Source organism: Lycorma delicatula, chromosome 4, assembly GCF_047948215.1.
Source record: "Lycorma delicatula isolate Av1 chromosome 4, ASM4794821v1, whole genome shotgun sequence".
Classification (NCBI taxonomy): Eukaryota; Metazoa; Arthropoda; class Insecta; order Hemiptera; family Fulgoridae; genus Lycorma; species Lycorma delicatula.
The window spans coordinates 88,951,521-88,968,721 of NC_134458.1; the positions used below are offsets into that span (position 1 = coordinate 88,951,521).

The window sequence follows — 17,201 nt, forward strand, 5'->3', positions numbered from 1 at the left end:
GTGGTCAAAGGGTGACCAAGAACCGTTCAGAATTGTTGTTCCAGTGGTCTGGTGAGAGCCACAAAATCACATTAATGATTGTTACTTTTGCTTGACTGGTGTTCACGGTTTCAATTTTAAGAATGAAAAAAGAATCTTCTATCCAAATATGTCATCCGCTTTACGCCTGATTCCTCGTGGCCCAGACGTACCAGAGCCAATTCCACCAGAAAATTTACCTGAAATAGACGGTTCCATAAGTGATTTAAATGAAGTTAACATCGAGGAGTACGAATCTGGAGATGGCTATGCACCAGAGCTTTATTCACAGTGTGAACTAACAATTTAGTTCGAGACTTACATCTGACAAAAGTAAATTCAGAATTGCTTGGTTCAAGGCTTAAAGAGAAAGACCAGCCAGCAGCTGGCACCTACTTTCTTGATTCAGGATAGAGAAAAGAATTTTTTTACATATTTTTTGGAAGAAGAAGAATCTTCTGCACTGATGTATGTGGACTTTTGACTATTTAGCATTCCGTATAAAAGTACCAATTGGAGACTGTTCATAGATTTGTCCAAAAGAAGCCTCAATGTTGTCTTTCTTCACAATGGAATGTGTATCCGTCAATACCTGTCGGACATTTTATCCATTTAAAAGAGGGTTACAAAAATTTGGAATTCGTTCTTGATAAAATTAAATACAACAATCATAAGTGGATTATGTGCAGTGATCTCAAAATTATATTATTTCTCCTAGGACAGGAAGGAGAATACACAAAGTTTTCTTGTTTTTTGTGTGAATGGGATAGCAGAGAAGAGAAAATCATTGGATAAGGAAAGACTGGCCAAAAAGAGCTTCATTAGAACCTGCTACCAAAAATATATTCTGAAAAGCTCTCATAAATCCGAATAAAGTTCTCTGCAATTTTTAAAGCATTACTAAAAGAAGGTAAATGTTTTAAATATATCTGTTACAAATTTCCAGCCTTATCAACCGCCAAGCTAAAAGAGGGTGTCTTTACTGGTCCTGACATTAGAAAACTTCTCAAAAATGGTAATTTTGAGAAACAAATGAAAGTTGCAGAAAAAGAAGCCTGGGGACCCTTTAAAGATGCCTTAACCAGGTTTCTGGGCAATAAGAAGGATTCGAACTTCAAATTGAATTGTTGAGAACATGCTGCAGAAGTACAAAAATTTAGGCGTTCCGTGAGCTTGAAGGTTCACTTGCTAAATTCACATGTAGACTATTTTCCTGAGAATCTGGATGCCGTTAGCGAAGATATGGGTGAGAGAGTTCATCAGGACATGAAAGAAATGGAAAGGAGGTATCAAGGAAAATGGACTACTGCGATGCTGGCAGACTATTACTGGATGTTACACTGAGATGAAACCTATAGAGAACATAGAAGGAAAAGTGCGAAGCAGAGTGTAAGCCATTCAAAGAAACTTCAATACACAGAATAAAATTTCATGTATTTACATACTTCATCATTAAGGGTGGTTGAAAGGGAGGACCTCATAAAAGTAAATAAATTTAAAAATGCACTATAATAGAAATTAGGCTTATTTTGTGACAATTTTCATTAGAAATTAAGGGGTCAATGACCCCCCCCCCTTTCATCCTCTTCAGACCACTCAACTGTTTAGCTATAAAAACGCATAGTATTGGCCAAAAAAGTAAATGTATTTTATTACTTTATTATAAAAAAAAAAGTTTTATATCTATTTTATTGTATCACATTTTCATATTGTTTTCAACTAGGATCATTAAATGAATGTTAGATAGACATACAGACTGTTTCCAGACCTCCAGGAACAGTACTGCAAGCAGGGAGGAACTGGGGTACAAGCTGACCCAGTTTCTGACAATTTATGATTAGGATACCCGTGTATTTAGGCATTGAAACCCTCTACAGAATGTAATTACTGCGGAAGAGAGGCACCGCAGAACACATAGTGTTTGAATGAGATCGGTTCTTGCAGCATAGGGAAGCATATCTGAGAGAGAGAATTCAGCATGGTTACACCCTGATAACATCTGAGGACTAAGCTGCAGACTGAATGGATGTGGGATACATTAAAAAGATTTTCATCAGAATTATCCACACAAAGATGGCTGAAAAAGTATAGGAGTGAATTTCTCCTGATTTTCCCTTAGGCTGTGTTCATATTCAAAGCAGATCCAGCCCCAAGGAGTAGTGAAGGACAAAAAAAAACATATTGTTATTACATTTGGCTTCAATATCTTCAGGTTAGTCACTTGTGACCTTTAATGCGATAGTTCTGGGTGAGCCATATAAAACTGGTCTCAGCCATCTGACACAGTATCTTATGATACACTCTGTTTCAGAAGGTAGTATGGTTGTCATGCATGCATATTAGTTGAACGTCATTAACTCAGTTATAAGCTTTCATCCTTCCCTTCCTGTTCAGCGAGTGTGTAGTGTTTATATGTCATGGTGAATGTGGTTTTCATTGTAGTGGAATATGTTCACAGAACTTCAATAGATTTGTGAAAGTTTTCAAGGGACGTATCCGAGAAGTAATGTAACTGTAAAATCAGCAATTCAAGATTTAGTGAAAAAGTGGCAAACAACCGGCTCTTTTACCAATGTGAACAGAGAGTTCAACCAACTGTTTGGACTTCGGAAGTTGTCACTTATATAATGAATCATATTGGAAAGAGTCCTCACAAGTCAACAAAACTATTAGTGCAACAAACAGGAATTTCTCAAACGTTGTGTCAGCATGTACTTCGTGGTTTGGAAATGAAAGCTTATCATGTGAGTGTTGTCATGAATTAAAACAATATAATAAGGGTAAACAAGTAAATTAAAGCCAGTAATTCTTACAGAATATTAACAAAGGATTCCTTTTTCCTTGGCTCTGCATTTCAACAGATGAAGCATGGTTCCATTTATCAGGCTATGTTAATTCTCAGAATATGTGGCACTGGCTATACAGAACCCAAGTAAAATCTATCAGAAACCACTCCATGATATAAAAATTGGTGTTTGGTGTACATTTTCCGGAAGTCGGATCATTAGACCAATATTCTTTGAGGAGACTGTTAATACCGATATCTGTTTATGACTGCACGTAAAATTTATGCATAACTAGACTCCAGAAATACTTTCTTATAGATACTTCGGCCAAGACTTTCTACACTTCTGAAATCCACCAAGATTTCACAAAGGATAGAACACTCAGTAAGGATTTGTGGCCACCCCGATCTCCAGACTTATTGCTGTGAGATTTTTACCTCTGGGCCTATCTGAAAGGGATGGTCTACAAGAACAACCCACGGACGTTGGAAGAGTTGAAAGACAACATACAACAAAAGATTGCCAGGATTCCAGTTGAAGAACATGATTCGCCATGCTGAAATTTGTATAATGGTTGGTGGTGAGCATTTTGAACAGTGACTAAAATTACATGGCAATATTGTAAATATTTCTCTTTTCAAAAGCACTGTAATTGAGATTCATAAATGTAAATAATTTAATATTGTGTTTTGCTTTTCACTTTTATTTCCTGGGGCCAGTTTTATTTAGCCTTCCTGTTAGAACTGAATACAATATTTGGAATTTTTTCTAGAAGTCTATAAAGCTTTGTCTATAATTTTTCGTGAATTTCTTTTATGAAACAAAACAATTATATAAAATAAATGATCAAATCTGATTAAAAAAAAAGAAATTTTTTTTAATCTGTGGATACTCAATTTCAGAGATTAACCCTAAAACTGGTGCTCCTTTATTTCCACTGGTAGATTCTGGCAGATTTTTGTTTTGCTTAATGTATGTTTTATTTTAAATATATATTTTTAATTTAATCTTTTAATTAACTGCATCATTGATCATATTTTGTTTTGAAGGTAGAAAATTACTTTGTACTTACTTATAAGTATTTTTGGCAGTAACATTTATTTTCAAGGAAGTGCATATTTTTTTTGGATACTGGCCAGTCATTTAATTACCTTTCTCATAGTACTAGCTATCTATTTTTCCATTTCAGAGCTTTGTTAAAACCATTAATAATAGAATCATGATTCTTACAAAGTGTGAAATTTTAAATTTTTTAACATTTTCTTTTTAAACAGTGCATTACTTATAGGTATTCATTTGTAGGTTAGAAATAAAAAAATACACTTTTTGACAAATTGAAAAAAAAAATTGGTTAAGCTTTTAGGATTCTATATACTATATGAATGATTTTCATCATGTACATCAGATTCAGATTCTCACCAATCAGTTCTATTGATAAAATTCTTTATACAAAATCGCATCATCATATAAATATCTTGTTTGTTATAATTGTCACAAACTGAACAATAAAGTAACAATTTTGTCAGCTGTTGAATAAAATCTTTGATTACATTTCTATCTAGTGCATTTCCATTGCTATCCAGTGGCATTTACTTATACTACAACTGATATTAAATGAAATCTAAGAGATTGTAGAAATGTACTATTATGAAAAAATTCATTGAAAACTAGAAAATAGGAGATACTTTATTATAAATAGTATTTTTCATGATATTAACACCATAACAGTATAGCTCTGGCATGCAAATTGTTAATTCAGTTGTGTGCATACAATAGCTTGTTAATTCTCATTTGCTACTTAATCAGATTCCAGAGGATAGACCTGTGGAATCTCTATTCTTCTGTGATATTGTAGTTTCTTTGTTTTCTAGTTTGGATTTTTAATTTTGTTTATTTTTTTTAAGGATAATTTCTTGTTCCCTGTTCAAAATCTGTTCTTTTGTAATTTTAAGTTCTTTAAAGTATTCATCTATTTTTTTTTTTGTAGCCAGTTACTTTTAACTTTATTTTTTGTTGTAGGTTAGTAGTTTCTTGGTTGTCCTTGCTAGATGACTATAGAAGGCTACTCTTCTTTTCATCATGATGTTCAGTAAGGGTTTGTTCTCTTGATATATGATTTCATTAGGTAGAAATCGATATTTTCCATCTACTATATTTTTTTTTGTTAATAATTGTTCTTGGAATTCTTCTTTCCTCATTTTGAAGTTCTATTCTGTTTCTGCTTCTAAGATTGAATAGTGTTTCACGTGCATAGGTTACATCTGGTCATGTTACTGTGTTGTGTCTAATTTTTGTCTATTGAGAGGGACTTCTTTTTGTATGTGGGCCTTGTTATTTTTTTTTTTTGCAAGTCTGAGTTTATTGATTCTATTCTGGATGGGTTTTTCATCTATGTTTCTTGTTATTATTTCTCCGAGCTATTTAAATTTGTGTGTGGTTTTCGTTACTGTTGGTTGTTAAGGGTGATGGGCATTATTTCAGCCTTTTCATAGATATGCAATCCGTCTTTTCCTGCTATGTTTTGGAGGTTATCTATTTGTTTTTTGGTTACCTCCCAACTTTCTGACAGCAACAACACAAGATCATTGGCAAATGCTATACAGTTCAATTTTATTTGTTTCCCAATTCTGAGTTCTTTGTTCTGGTTTTTCCATTCTCTCATGATTTTTCCAATACGTAGTTGAGAAGTGAGGAAAGGCCATCACCCTGTCTTAAACCCTGTTTTTATTTTGAAAGGTTTTTGGAAAATATTTTGTATGTATTAATAATGTAGCTTTATTAAATGTGAAGTAGAATATGTAATCAATTTTTTTCATTTCTGTTATAGAAGTGTAACCGGGGGATCTAGATATGGAGGAAGAAGACCTTTGCCCATCGAACCACCATTCACAGCATTTGTTGGAAATCTTCCCAAAGGCGTTGTTCAAGGGGATGTAACCAAAATATTTTCAAATTTACAGGTAAATTAAGATATAATTAAAAGAAAAACTAATAATATTATGTGCATTTTCAAATGTGACTGGTCTCTTACAGTATACATGAATGCTTAGAACTATGTTCATCAAAATTACTTTAAAGTCTCTTCATATTATTTTAGCCTTTATTAGACATGCCAGTTACATTTTGTGTTTATTTCTTTACAAATACACAATTTTTTTATCTTAAGACTCTTATTAATCAAAGACTAGATTTTATGAGAAGTAGGAGGCCTGGATTTACCTGTTAGGCACATCATATGCCAGTTTAACTCATTGTGCTAACCCCAGGAACTGTCCCTGAATGTTCTCAGTTGCAGACAGTCTTTACCCCTACTAAGTCCCAATAAAAAAGCAGCTGGCCTACAAGCTTCCAGCTGCCAGTGTAATACACAGATGGAGGGAGCCAAGGTGGCAGCAGTCCATTTCTCGGTTCCTCTGGGAATTGGGTGAGTTACTTAGAATTTTTCCAACCAAGAAGGAGTTAAGGATTGGCGTAGATGATTGGTCTTACCCAAGACCCTTATCATCTTTTATGGAAATAATTACATATAACTGTCCTATTGGTAAATTATAGCAGTGATTACCCTACTGTGACAGAGTTGACTATAGGGTCATTTCATGTCAAGTGGACCAAGAGTCCCAAGTCGACCATCTTCAAACTTCATCAAATTTTGCATGGACATTGCTGTCTTCTTAAATGTAATTTTACCAAATTGTAGCTCTATCTACTATTGCTGATTTTCTGTGATCTCTTGAAAAAAGTGTACTTACTGGTAGTTACACATACATGCAAAAAATTCTAACATTGACTTAATTTTGAACACAATAATAAAGCTATAGGTTTGAGTTTTAATACTTTCAATTAACATTTTATGCTGAATTCAAATATGTTATTCACAAGTTTCTTTTAGCACCTGGTTTTGAGATATAGTAGCTGAAATTCATCTAAAAGTTGTGACATTTTGTAAGTCAAAGTTTGAGCTTATATAATCCCTTATCTAGTACTTTAATTGGAACGAGACTCTGTAACCTGAAAAAGGGCATAATTGTGTGTAATATTCTAAAGTTTCAAAGCAACTGGAGGCTTATGTCAGGATATATTCATCATCAAATTTGGTCAGAAAGGTTTTAGCTCAATTTTTGACCTACATTTGAAAGCTTATATCTCAGGTATACCTTAGATTTTGTTAGTTTTATAATAGTTAGAAAGAGCAACTTTTAAACTACAGAATCCATGCAGTTTGTTTTTTGACCCATAGTTTATAAGTGGCAGAAAAAACAGTTAAATGATAATACATCTTTCATACAGGGAGCAACAAGCACAATTTTTAAAAATATTTATTACACATGCACAAAAATACTAAAATCATAAACAAAATGAAATATAGTCATAGCAATAATAACAAGAGAGTGCAATAAAGTATTACAATATTGTAGAACACAGTATGTTCAAAATAAAATAAAAGTATCTACTCAGAAACGTTTTAGCACAATACTTTTAATTCCACTTCAGCTTAAATTGTTTCTCAATCATAGACTGGATGTAATCTGGATACATACAAGTATTTTGTCATCCTGATGATGTCAATAGTGCTGCAAGAGTAGCAAAAATGTGCTGTTTTGAAATCCAGTCGGTGTCCTTTTTTTATGATAAGAATGAGCTGCACTATGAGGGTGCATAAAGCTGATGAGGACATCATGTTCTTCGAAAGATATATCGCATGTATTTCCATTCCACCAAGTATTTTCATACATGCAAGCCACATATTAGCCTGGTTGCAAGCTGGTAAGTGATATGCCTTGAGTAGGTTTATCAGTTTCATAAACATAAGCTTCAAATATTGAAGTATCATTTGAGACTTGCTGACTTGGATTTTAGCTTTGCTAACTGGCTTAAACTGGTGGTTCTCTCTTGTTCCAGCAGTTGTATGACCTATTCTAAACTGGCTTTCCTGTTAAGGACGGATTCTCTCAACTTCTTCTCTTGTAATAAAAAAGAACCTGATTCCTTGTATATTTTCTTAACAAAATTCAAATAAGTCTCTTGGTGTTCTATCTGGTTTTCTGTAGGTCATTGAAGACTGGCTTGTGCTGCTAATCGTTTTGTAGTACCTCCAATTCCATCACAAGGTGGTTTTCTGTGGCTAGTACCAAAGAAGTTCCATTCAGCTGTTATCCCAACGTCTTCTTCATGGTGGCACAAATTGATAAAATTCTTGAAATTCTTGTATTGAGCAGCTGAACCATCACTTAAAAGTAGTGTATATGCTTTATTTCAGTCACTGTCTTCAAGTATTTGATTAGTTTAGTCAAAAATATATGAACAGCAATGATATCATTGCGCAGACAATCACTGACCGTGCAAATGCTAAGATTCTGAAGCTCACTTTTAGGTAGATTTCATATGAAAAGCTACCTATTGGAATGGGTACCATGATTCAACTTCGAAAAAATGTTGACATATCTTCGTGTTTCACATCCTCCAGACCCCAAAACCACCAATTCAAAAGTTTATATATATTTATATAATATGTAAATATATATATATATATATATATATATATATATATATATTTCACTTTCTTGTCAACATGATAACTGCTGTAATTTTGCACCAATCACTTTCAGACTGATACATAAAATATAACGATCCAAAATCTTGGTCGAGTTCGTTAATGGGAAAAATCAGACCATGGGGGTGGAAATGGGAGGGCTTTTTTTTAAAAAAAAAATAAAATATTATAACTTTCTTATTATGTAAACATCAAATTTGTTTAAAGTTCCTACTATTCTTTGGGTGAGGGCCTAAAACCTACCTAAGTTTTTTATATCACCAACCATTGGCCCAGGGGTGGAAAAATGGGGGTTCAAAGACAAAAAAAAAATCATATCTCCCTTAATAGACATAGTATTGAATCGGGTTAAAGTGGTCATTAGTTCTCTAAACATTACCTAAAACTACTGTCTGAAACAATTTTTGATATGACTAACCCTTACAGCAAGGGATGGCCAAAATATTGCTGGAATTGTAAGAAGATGGGGACTGTCTTATGCTAAACATGTGAAACTTTTTCACATGCAACCATTGTCATATTGAGTAAATTGAAGTTTTTCTTAACTTTAATGCGGAAATCTTTTTTATCCCCTACTTAGCACTGGTGAAATCTACCTCTGCTTTCCAGCTTGCTGAAAGGGATTTTTTACTGTAATAAACCATGAATGGATGCAGTGTAGCTTGGCTGTTTTCCCAATGGAATCTCTGTACAGCATCTCGCACAACAAACAAATAGTTCTTAGCAAAATCTTATCATGATAGTGGTATGATTATCATTTAGATTTTACTTCAGTTGTTTTAAATATGAACTTTGATATTTTGAAACAAAATGGTGGCTAGCCAGTAGGGAAAGCTCTTCAATATAATTTTCCATAGTCGCCTGTAGACATTTCTGCATGTGGACTTCTTCACCATTGATCCTAACTGAAACAAAATCTTTCTTTCCTGGACAGATTCAGGAAAATTCATCATCTTCAAAAAATTTAAGGACCTGTTGTCTAATATCATCCTTCGATTTTCCCTCCTTTTTTTCTGGTGTAAAATATACCATCATCCGGTATTTAAATCAGCTAGTCTAATTACTAAACTTTGAGTGGTTTTCTACAGTTCCGAGTTTATCTCTTAATGATACTCTGCTAGTCGGACCTTTGTTCAATAACATTTATTTTTTTTTTTAAGATTCTGAATTCATAATTATGTTACCTCTTGTCATAATAAAAGTGTATCGACAGGTACTAGTTAAATCCAGTGATTCTAATATACATGGATCCTCTGGTGTAATTCTCCAAAACAAGTGATGAAACATTATGCACTACGAACCGTAACTTATGGAACCTCTTGTGCACCATATGTAGTCACAAGATATCTCATTCAAATATTTACTGAAAATGAAAATAATTTTCCACAAGCTTCTAAAATTATTAAAAATGATTTCTATGTCGATTATATCATTATCAGTTCAGATAACCTAAATGAAGTTATTCATTAAAGGATAATATCTCCATATTATTACAACAGTATGGTTTTTCGCTTCACACATGGTATTCTAATAATTGCAGTATTTCGACGTCTAATCATAATTCATCCATACCATCTAAACAAGAAAACAGCATACGTACTCTAGGAGTTCTATGGAACAATAACTCAGCTACACTAAATTTCCAAATCACTCATTCTAATAATTCTAAAATTTATACCAAAGGGAATATTCTTTCCATCATAGCAGGTGTCTATGATCCTTAAGGACTCATTTCCCGTATTATATTTTTATACAAACAGTTTATGCAGTCATTATGACAACTCAAAATTGACTGGGACAAAATATTACCCAAACCATTAATAATACAATGACTTTCATTGTATAATCAATTACATTTAATTGAGTCACTTAAAATAAGTAGATCCATTAATTCTAACAATAATAGTAAAATTCATTCTATTCAATGCATGGATTCTCTGATGCCTCTATTAAGGGCTATAATTGTTGCCTTTATATGTGCACCTTATTCGCCAACCATATAATTTCATCTAATCTACTATGTTCTAAATCAAAGTTAGCCCCCTTAAAACAAATCACATTACACAACTTGAACTCTGGTTGTTTACCACTCACGTGTTTATTCATGAAGGTATTTAATGCATTAAAGATACAGTTTGACAATATACACTTACACATGGATTCCACAATAGCACTTTGCTAAATTCATGGACATTCTTCGAGTTGGAAAGTATTTATAGATAATAGAGTTTCTAAAATTCAGTAAAACACTTCAATTACCAATTGGCATTACGTCAAATCCTTTGATAATTCAGCAGACGTACCGTCTAGAGGTTGCTCACCAAGCAAATTACTTGATGTGTCACCGTGGTGACATGAGAACCATGGCTATTTCAATCTTCTTCCCATTGGCTAATGGATTGTAATATTATGTTTAATGATGGTAATTTAATGTTGTATGCGATTACACACAAAGGTTTTCAACTTTACATGCTTTATTACAAACATTTAGCTTCTGTTTGATTCATTTACAATATTAAATCAAAACCATCTGAACGTAACTTTGGTACTCTAACCACTAAGGAATTAGATCATACCTTCACCTTTTTATATGTCAATCACAATACGTCAATTGTGATTGACGTATATTTATTGAGTATTTCAATAATGAGATAAAGAATCTTAAAAATAATCAGTTTATTGATAAACAAAGTAAGCCTAGTTCTCTAGATCTATTCTTGGATTATTTAGGTCTAATGTGTATAGGAGGCAGACTTCAAGGTTCTCTCCTACAATATCACATTAAACATCATATCATTTTACACCCTAGTGCGAACATTATGAAATTAATTATAAACTGTGAACCCTTAAGACTCTTACACTCTGGTGAACAATTAACACACTATCCGTTGCAACAGAGATACTGGATAATAAATGCAAAAAGAATCATTTCGTCAATCATACATAAGTGTTTAACTTGCTTTCTGTTTGATGCAAAAACTGATTCCCAACAACTTCGTCAGTTACCGTGTGTTGAGATTCCTTCCTGAACATTCTCTTCTTGCACAGTAGATTATAGATGCCCAATTGTAATTCGTCACGGTGGGCATAGATCTAAAACATTGAATAAAGCTTGTATAGCGCTTTTTATATGTTTAGCCACTAAGGCTATTCATTTAGAGTTAGTTTCTGATTTGACTTCACAATCATTTATTTCCGCCTTCAAAAGATTCATTTCCTGCAGAGGTATACCTGCTAAAATATTTTCTGATAACTTTGCTTTCTTTCTTTTTCCTGTTTAGCCTCTGGTAATTACCTTTGAGATAATACTTCGAAGAATTATATGTATATGAGTGTAGTCTTGTACAGTCTAAGTTCGACCATTCCTGAGATGTGTGGTTAATTGAAATCCAACCACCAAAGAACACTGGTATCTACGATCTAGTATTTAAAACCATGTAAAAATAACTAACTGACTTTACTAGGACTTGAACGCTGGAACTCTCAACTTCCAAATCAGCTGATTTGGGAAAACGCGTTCACCACTAGACCAACTGATAACGGTGCTAACTTTCATTTTGCTAAAAATATTTTGTACAACTTGTACCAACTTTTAAAGTCAGACAAATTTAAAAACAAATATTCAAACTTTTTCAACATCACAAGGGATTACTTGGTAATTTATTCCTCCGTCATCTCCCCACTTTGGTGGTTTATGGGAAAGTGCAATCAAAAGTGTCAAATATATATGTCATGTAATAGGAAAAACAATTCTTAACTTTGAGGAAATTTTATACAGTGTTGACAGATTGAGGCGTGTGTTAACTCTCACCCTATTTTTGCTATTTCCACAGACCATAGAGACCTAGTACCATTTTCACCAGAACATTTTCTTTTTGGATATCCTCTCACACCTTTACCTGAACCCAATTATCAAAGGGTTGAAATTATACGATTAGGTAGATGGCAACTACTCCAAAAATTTATTCAATCAATTTGGAGATGGTGGTTAATGGACTATCTGCATTATCTTCAACGATGCAACAAATGGCATTTTCCCACATGTAACCTTTCAGTAGGAGATCTAGTTCTGATCTCACGAAAATACTTTATCCATGCACTGGAAGCGTGGAGTTATAACCTAGGTTTATCCGGGTTCTGACAATTTAGTCAGAGTTGTAGATATACACACAACTAATGGGTTCACTGAAGAGACTTATACATAAATTATGTTTTTTACCAACCTTTAAAGATTAACATAAATTTTATTATTTAAATAAATAATTAGTTAATTTAAATGATGATATTTCCAAGATATATTATTTGATTTAATATTTATACTTTATGTTGTTAATGTAATTTCATGTTATAATTGTAATCTCATGCTGTGATTTAATCTGTTGATTAATGTATTGTTACAGGCTAAATGCTTATTAATGTAATTATTACATCACATTCATATTGTCCTATACTTTTTAAACAAATTTTCAGATTGGTTATTATACTACATACCTGTACAAACGTACACAACTTGCATACATACAACATATACATATGTTCATCTTTGTAGCAGATTGATGATCCCAATCGGGATAGATTTCCAATATTTACGTATTGTTTATTTATTATAGCCATTAATTATTTATTTATTATATGCATTATTAACATTAAATCTTCATTGGAATGAGATGCTTGCCAATGAATACCCCTATACATCATAAGGACTCATGAATAACACTTTTAAAGAAATCCTAATCTATATGAGTTTTAGGCACAATGAGTGGTATGGAATACCAGATTCAAACTAAATCTTTTTTGGAATGAGATGCATTTTGCAATTCATTTGAGTAATGAATCAATCATCACTAACTGAGGTGTAGATGTGATTGCTCTTTTATCTCTTTTCCTTATTACATTGCCTTTTGTAAATGTATAAATGTGGAATTTTGTATGATACAATAGTACAATAATTTGAATTGTAAATTGAAATTCTTTTTTGAATGTACTGGTTTAAGTGAAGCAAATTTTAAAAAATGAAGTAAAAAAATTTGCAAAAAGGGGAAATTATGTACTTTAAGGGATTCATTTCTTCCTAAAAAATAATGGAATTAACCATTGAGTTTAGAGAGTAGTTATTGAGGGAGGTAAAAAAATTCTGAATTACAAGTTATTAAAAATGAGGATTTGCAGATCAACCATGGTGTTAGAGAACTCTGTAAGTTTGTTGATCCATTTTCTTGTAAAATTGATGAATTTACTCTAAAGATAAATAGATTTCAAAATGAGTAGTGTTAGATAAAAAAGGAAAACTTGAATTTAAAATTGAAAATTTCCGAGTTTGAAACACAGGTTGTGGAGCTCCAGCAGTGTAACTGTTCAAATAATTTAGAAATACATGGGATTCCTTTATCTAAAAATGAACACATCTCAGATATACTGAAGTATTCTGCTAAATGTTTAAATATCTTCAGCAGCATTAGTGGGATCATTAACACTGCTCATAGAATAGATCCTATTAAAAATAAGAATAGTCCTCCTGTTGTAGTTAGTTTTTTGTTTCTAGATTTGCTAAAGAGGATTGGTCGACAAGATTTAATGAAATATATAGAAAGTAAAATGATATAAAAAGAAGGGAAGTATGGTAATCAGTCAAAAAATGGTATATGGTTTTTTTTGCATTTCACAAAGTTTCATGAGCCAGGGATCCCAGAGAAAAATGGGGGATAATATTTGTATGTACGTGTGTTGGCATGTTTGAAGCTTATCAACTTTTGACTGGATAAACCAATTTTGATGAAATTTTATGGTCCTTTTCCTTCAGTGTGAATAATATGCATGTCAAATTTTCAAAGAGAATATTTTTTTTCATTTTTTTTTAAAAGAAGTATTGGAAAATTTAAAAAAATAATTAAATTATAACAAAGATACATTGAATTACTGTGATAGTGCTTGTAAAATATTTTTGCTGCTGTAATGGGTATTTTTAATTCCTTGAAATAAAATATAATATATTAATTTTTGGTAAATTATGATTTGTTTAAATACTGCTATTATGTATTTTTTACTACTGGTCTTGTAAATGAAGAAGTGCATGAAATGAATTTTATTTCCTAAAAATAACAGTACAATTTCTGCCTGATAGATCATTGTAGAGGATGAAAAAAAGCAAGACCTTATATCAATCCTACTCACTTGATATAAAGGTATGTAAACATTTTCTTGCCATATAGCTGAGAAAGTGTAAAGCCTCAGAATATTAATAATCTTTAAAACAGTATTTTCTTGACATAAAAATCACAAACAATTTCTGTTAAAAACTGTAATTATAATAAAATTATAACTGTAATAAAAGTATTACACTAGAAGGTAATGCTTTTCAGATTAATAGATGTATTGAATTAATAAATATATTGTTAATGTGTCAGACTACCATACTCACCAATAATAATAATTTCTAAAGCCTGTTTAAAATATTTTTAATACGTCACAGAAAATCAACTTGTAATTTTCTGTAGTATACTTATTTTATTATGAGATTTTGATGTGTGAAAAAAGTGAAGGAATCTGCATTTGGGATGAATAATTAAATAAATACTATATTAAAGTACATTTAAAAAATCATTTTAACTTGTAAATCAGTTTTTAATTGTAGATGAAAATCATCTTTATATATTAAAATTAATAGAAAAAAATCCAAAATGAAATGTGCTGCAACATAATTTAACCTATAAGAATGTTATAATATCAAGGTATCCATAACTTGGATCTAACTGTCATCAACTAAAAAGATTTGAAAGCACCTGAGTTTGCACATTTCTGGGCATAAAAATGAGAAAAAACCATGTCTATAGTAACAAATATGTAAAATATCTACAAAAATATAACTAACTATAATTTTATAACAATAACCACATTATATGATTATAATATTAGCTTTATAAAGTTTTTTCCCTGTTGTTAAGAGTTTTAATGTTTTTACAGGACTTTGAGATTGTGATCAAATGCAGCACATTCATGCCAGATAATAATTTCAGTTTTTTTATTACAGGTTAAAAATGTGAGACTCGTAATGGATAAAGAAACTGACAAATTTAAAGGGTTTTGCTATGTTGAATTTGAAGATTTACAAAGCCTTGAAGATGCACTTGAAATGAATCAGGTTCTGAGTGTAGACGATCATATTCTCCGCATAGATGTAGCAGAAAATAAGAGAAGTGAAAGAGGTGGCGGAGGCGGTGGTGGTTTTGATAGAGGAGGACAAAGAGGAAATCGTGGTGGAGGTAAAATATACCCTATGTTCGAATGTAAAAAATACTAATGTTTGAAAAATTCCCCAGGCCTCCTAATTAACCAATTAAAAATTTTCAAAATGCATTTGAAAATTTGAGTGCTCTTTTATATATGATTAAATTTTCAAGTATCTAGAGACTTTATTTCAGGCTCTACACAATTTGGAAAAATTGCCCCTTTTTTTAAAAATTGGATTGCAAAATTACTGTGCAAAAACTGTCAGATCGATTTTGTTGAAATTTGGCATGTTACGTTATATCAAAAAGTTCTTTGAGGAAAATTCTGAAGGACCTATGTATAAGTACTCAAAAAAATTCCCAGAAAAAATCATTTATTTGACAGTTATTGCTACTTTTGCATCAATAATAATGTATTTTTCGATTTACAACTGATGATATTGTGAGTAAAATTTAATAACAAAACGTTTTTCTCTCTTGTTCATTTCTATAAAGTGAACAGTTATCAAGTTATCTAGGGAAATAGGAGAAGAAAAAAATGGATATTTTTGCAATTTTTTTTACATTTTGTTTAATAAAAATTTAAGCTCACCTTTTTCAACTGGCGCATAACAAAATAATCATTTCTGATGATATTCCGGAAGCATTAAAGCAAAAATAGCAATCATATAGAAAAAGTCCAATTCAAAACAAATACTGCCTGGACTATAACTGAAAACTTAACAACACACTTACAGGTGAGTAAACTTAAAAAACGAACACCAATAATCAACTTTTGCGGGATCCCAAATCATCAGTTGGTATACAATTCTAAGGTTACATCAATCAATTATTAAAAAACTTAAAATTTAGAAAAACTTACATTATCACACTATTATAACCCTAAAATTTGTTTACAGCTCCACTGACATACACTGGAGTTACCATAAAAACATTTTTCTTACAACTTTCTGTAAAAGTAACCATTTATTTTTATAATGGTAGGCTGTTGCTGATATTATACTCATACACACACATGAGGTCTATTAAAAGTGTATCCAACCATCCAACATTTCTCTTTTCTTAGGATTATTTGGATTTGATTTGACAATTTACATAGAACGGCAGTAGGCCCTAGTGCATACACGTGATCTTTGTAGACTTATAGAATGAGTTATTCATTGCCAGCAGCCAAAATTTTGCTTGTGCAACATGCTACCAGATCAATACCTTTTTAACATTTTCCTGTCATAAAATCAATGCTCACAATTATTTGTTCATTCAAACTTTAGTAAGCTCATTTTGAAATATTTTAACAGTTTTTCATGATTATTTTTCAGTTAGCCTAATTTAAGATTTTGTGGAACTCCCAGAACTCCCTTCTAACTCTTTTCTCTTGCAAGAAGCAAAAGATAAATAATATCATGCTGTTTTAGACATAAGTTAAGAATATATAGGTAGGCAAATTAACATATAAGCTTAGTTATCACTGTATATGGCTGCACCAGCCACAGCCACTAAGTTTCTTGATCTGAAAACAATTTTTTTCCCCCATTAAAATGAATACCATGTTTATTACATTATAATTTGAAAAAAATAATTTTTTTTAGCTCACTAGAAGTTTACATATCAACAGTTAGA

The 17,201-nt window shown here is 31.8% G+C and overlaps 1 protein-coding gene across 3 annotated transcripts in view; it reads left to right on the forward strand.

The window, feature by feature from the left end:
* LOC142323632 (eukaryotic translation initiation factor 4H-like) overlaps window positions 1-17,201 on the forward strand; it is a 61,161-nt gene that overhangs the window by 14,752 nt on the left and 29,208 nt on the right. For all 3 annotated transcript variants that reach the window (XR_012756141.1, XM_075363550.1, XM_075363552.1), the window contains exons 2-3: window positions 5,632-5,764; window positions 15,383-15,614. Coding sequence is in view for 2 of the 3 variants with exons in the window: in XM_075363550.1 (XP_075219665.1) it covers window positions 5,632-5,764; window positions 15,383-15,614 (365 nt within the window). In the remaining variant the exon portion in view is untranslated. The remainder of the gene's footprint in view (window positions 1-5,631; window positions 5,765-15,382; window positions 15,615-17,201) is intronic.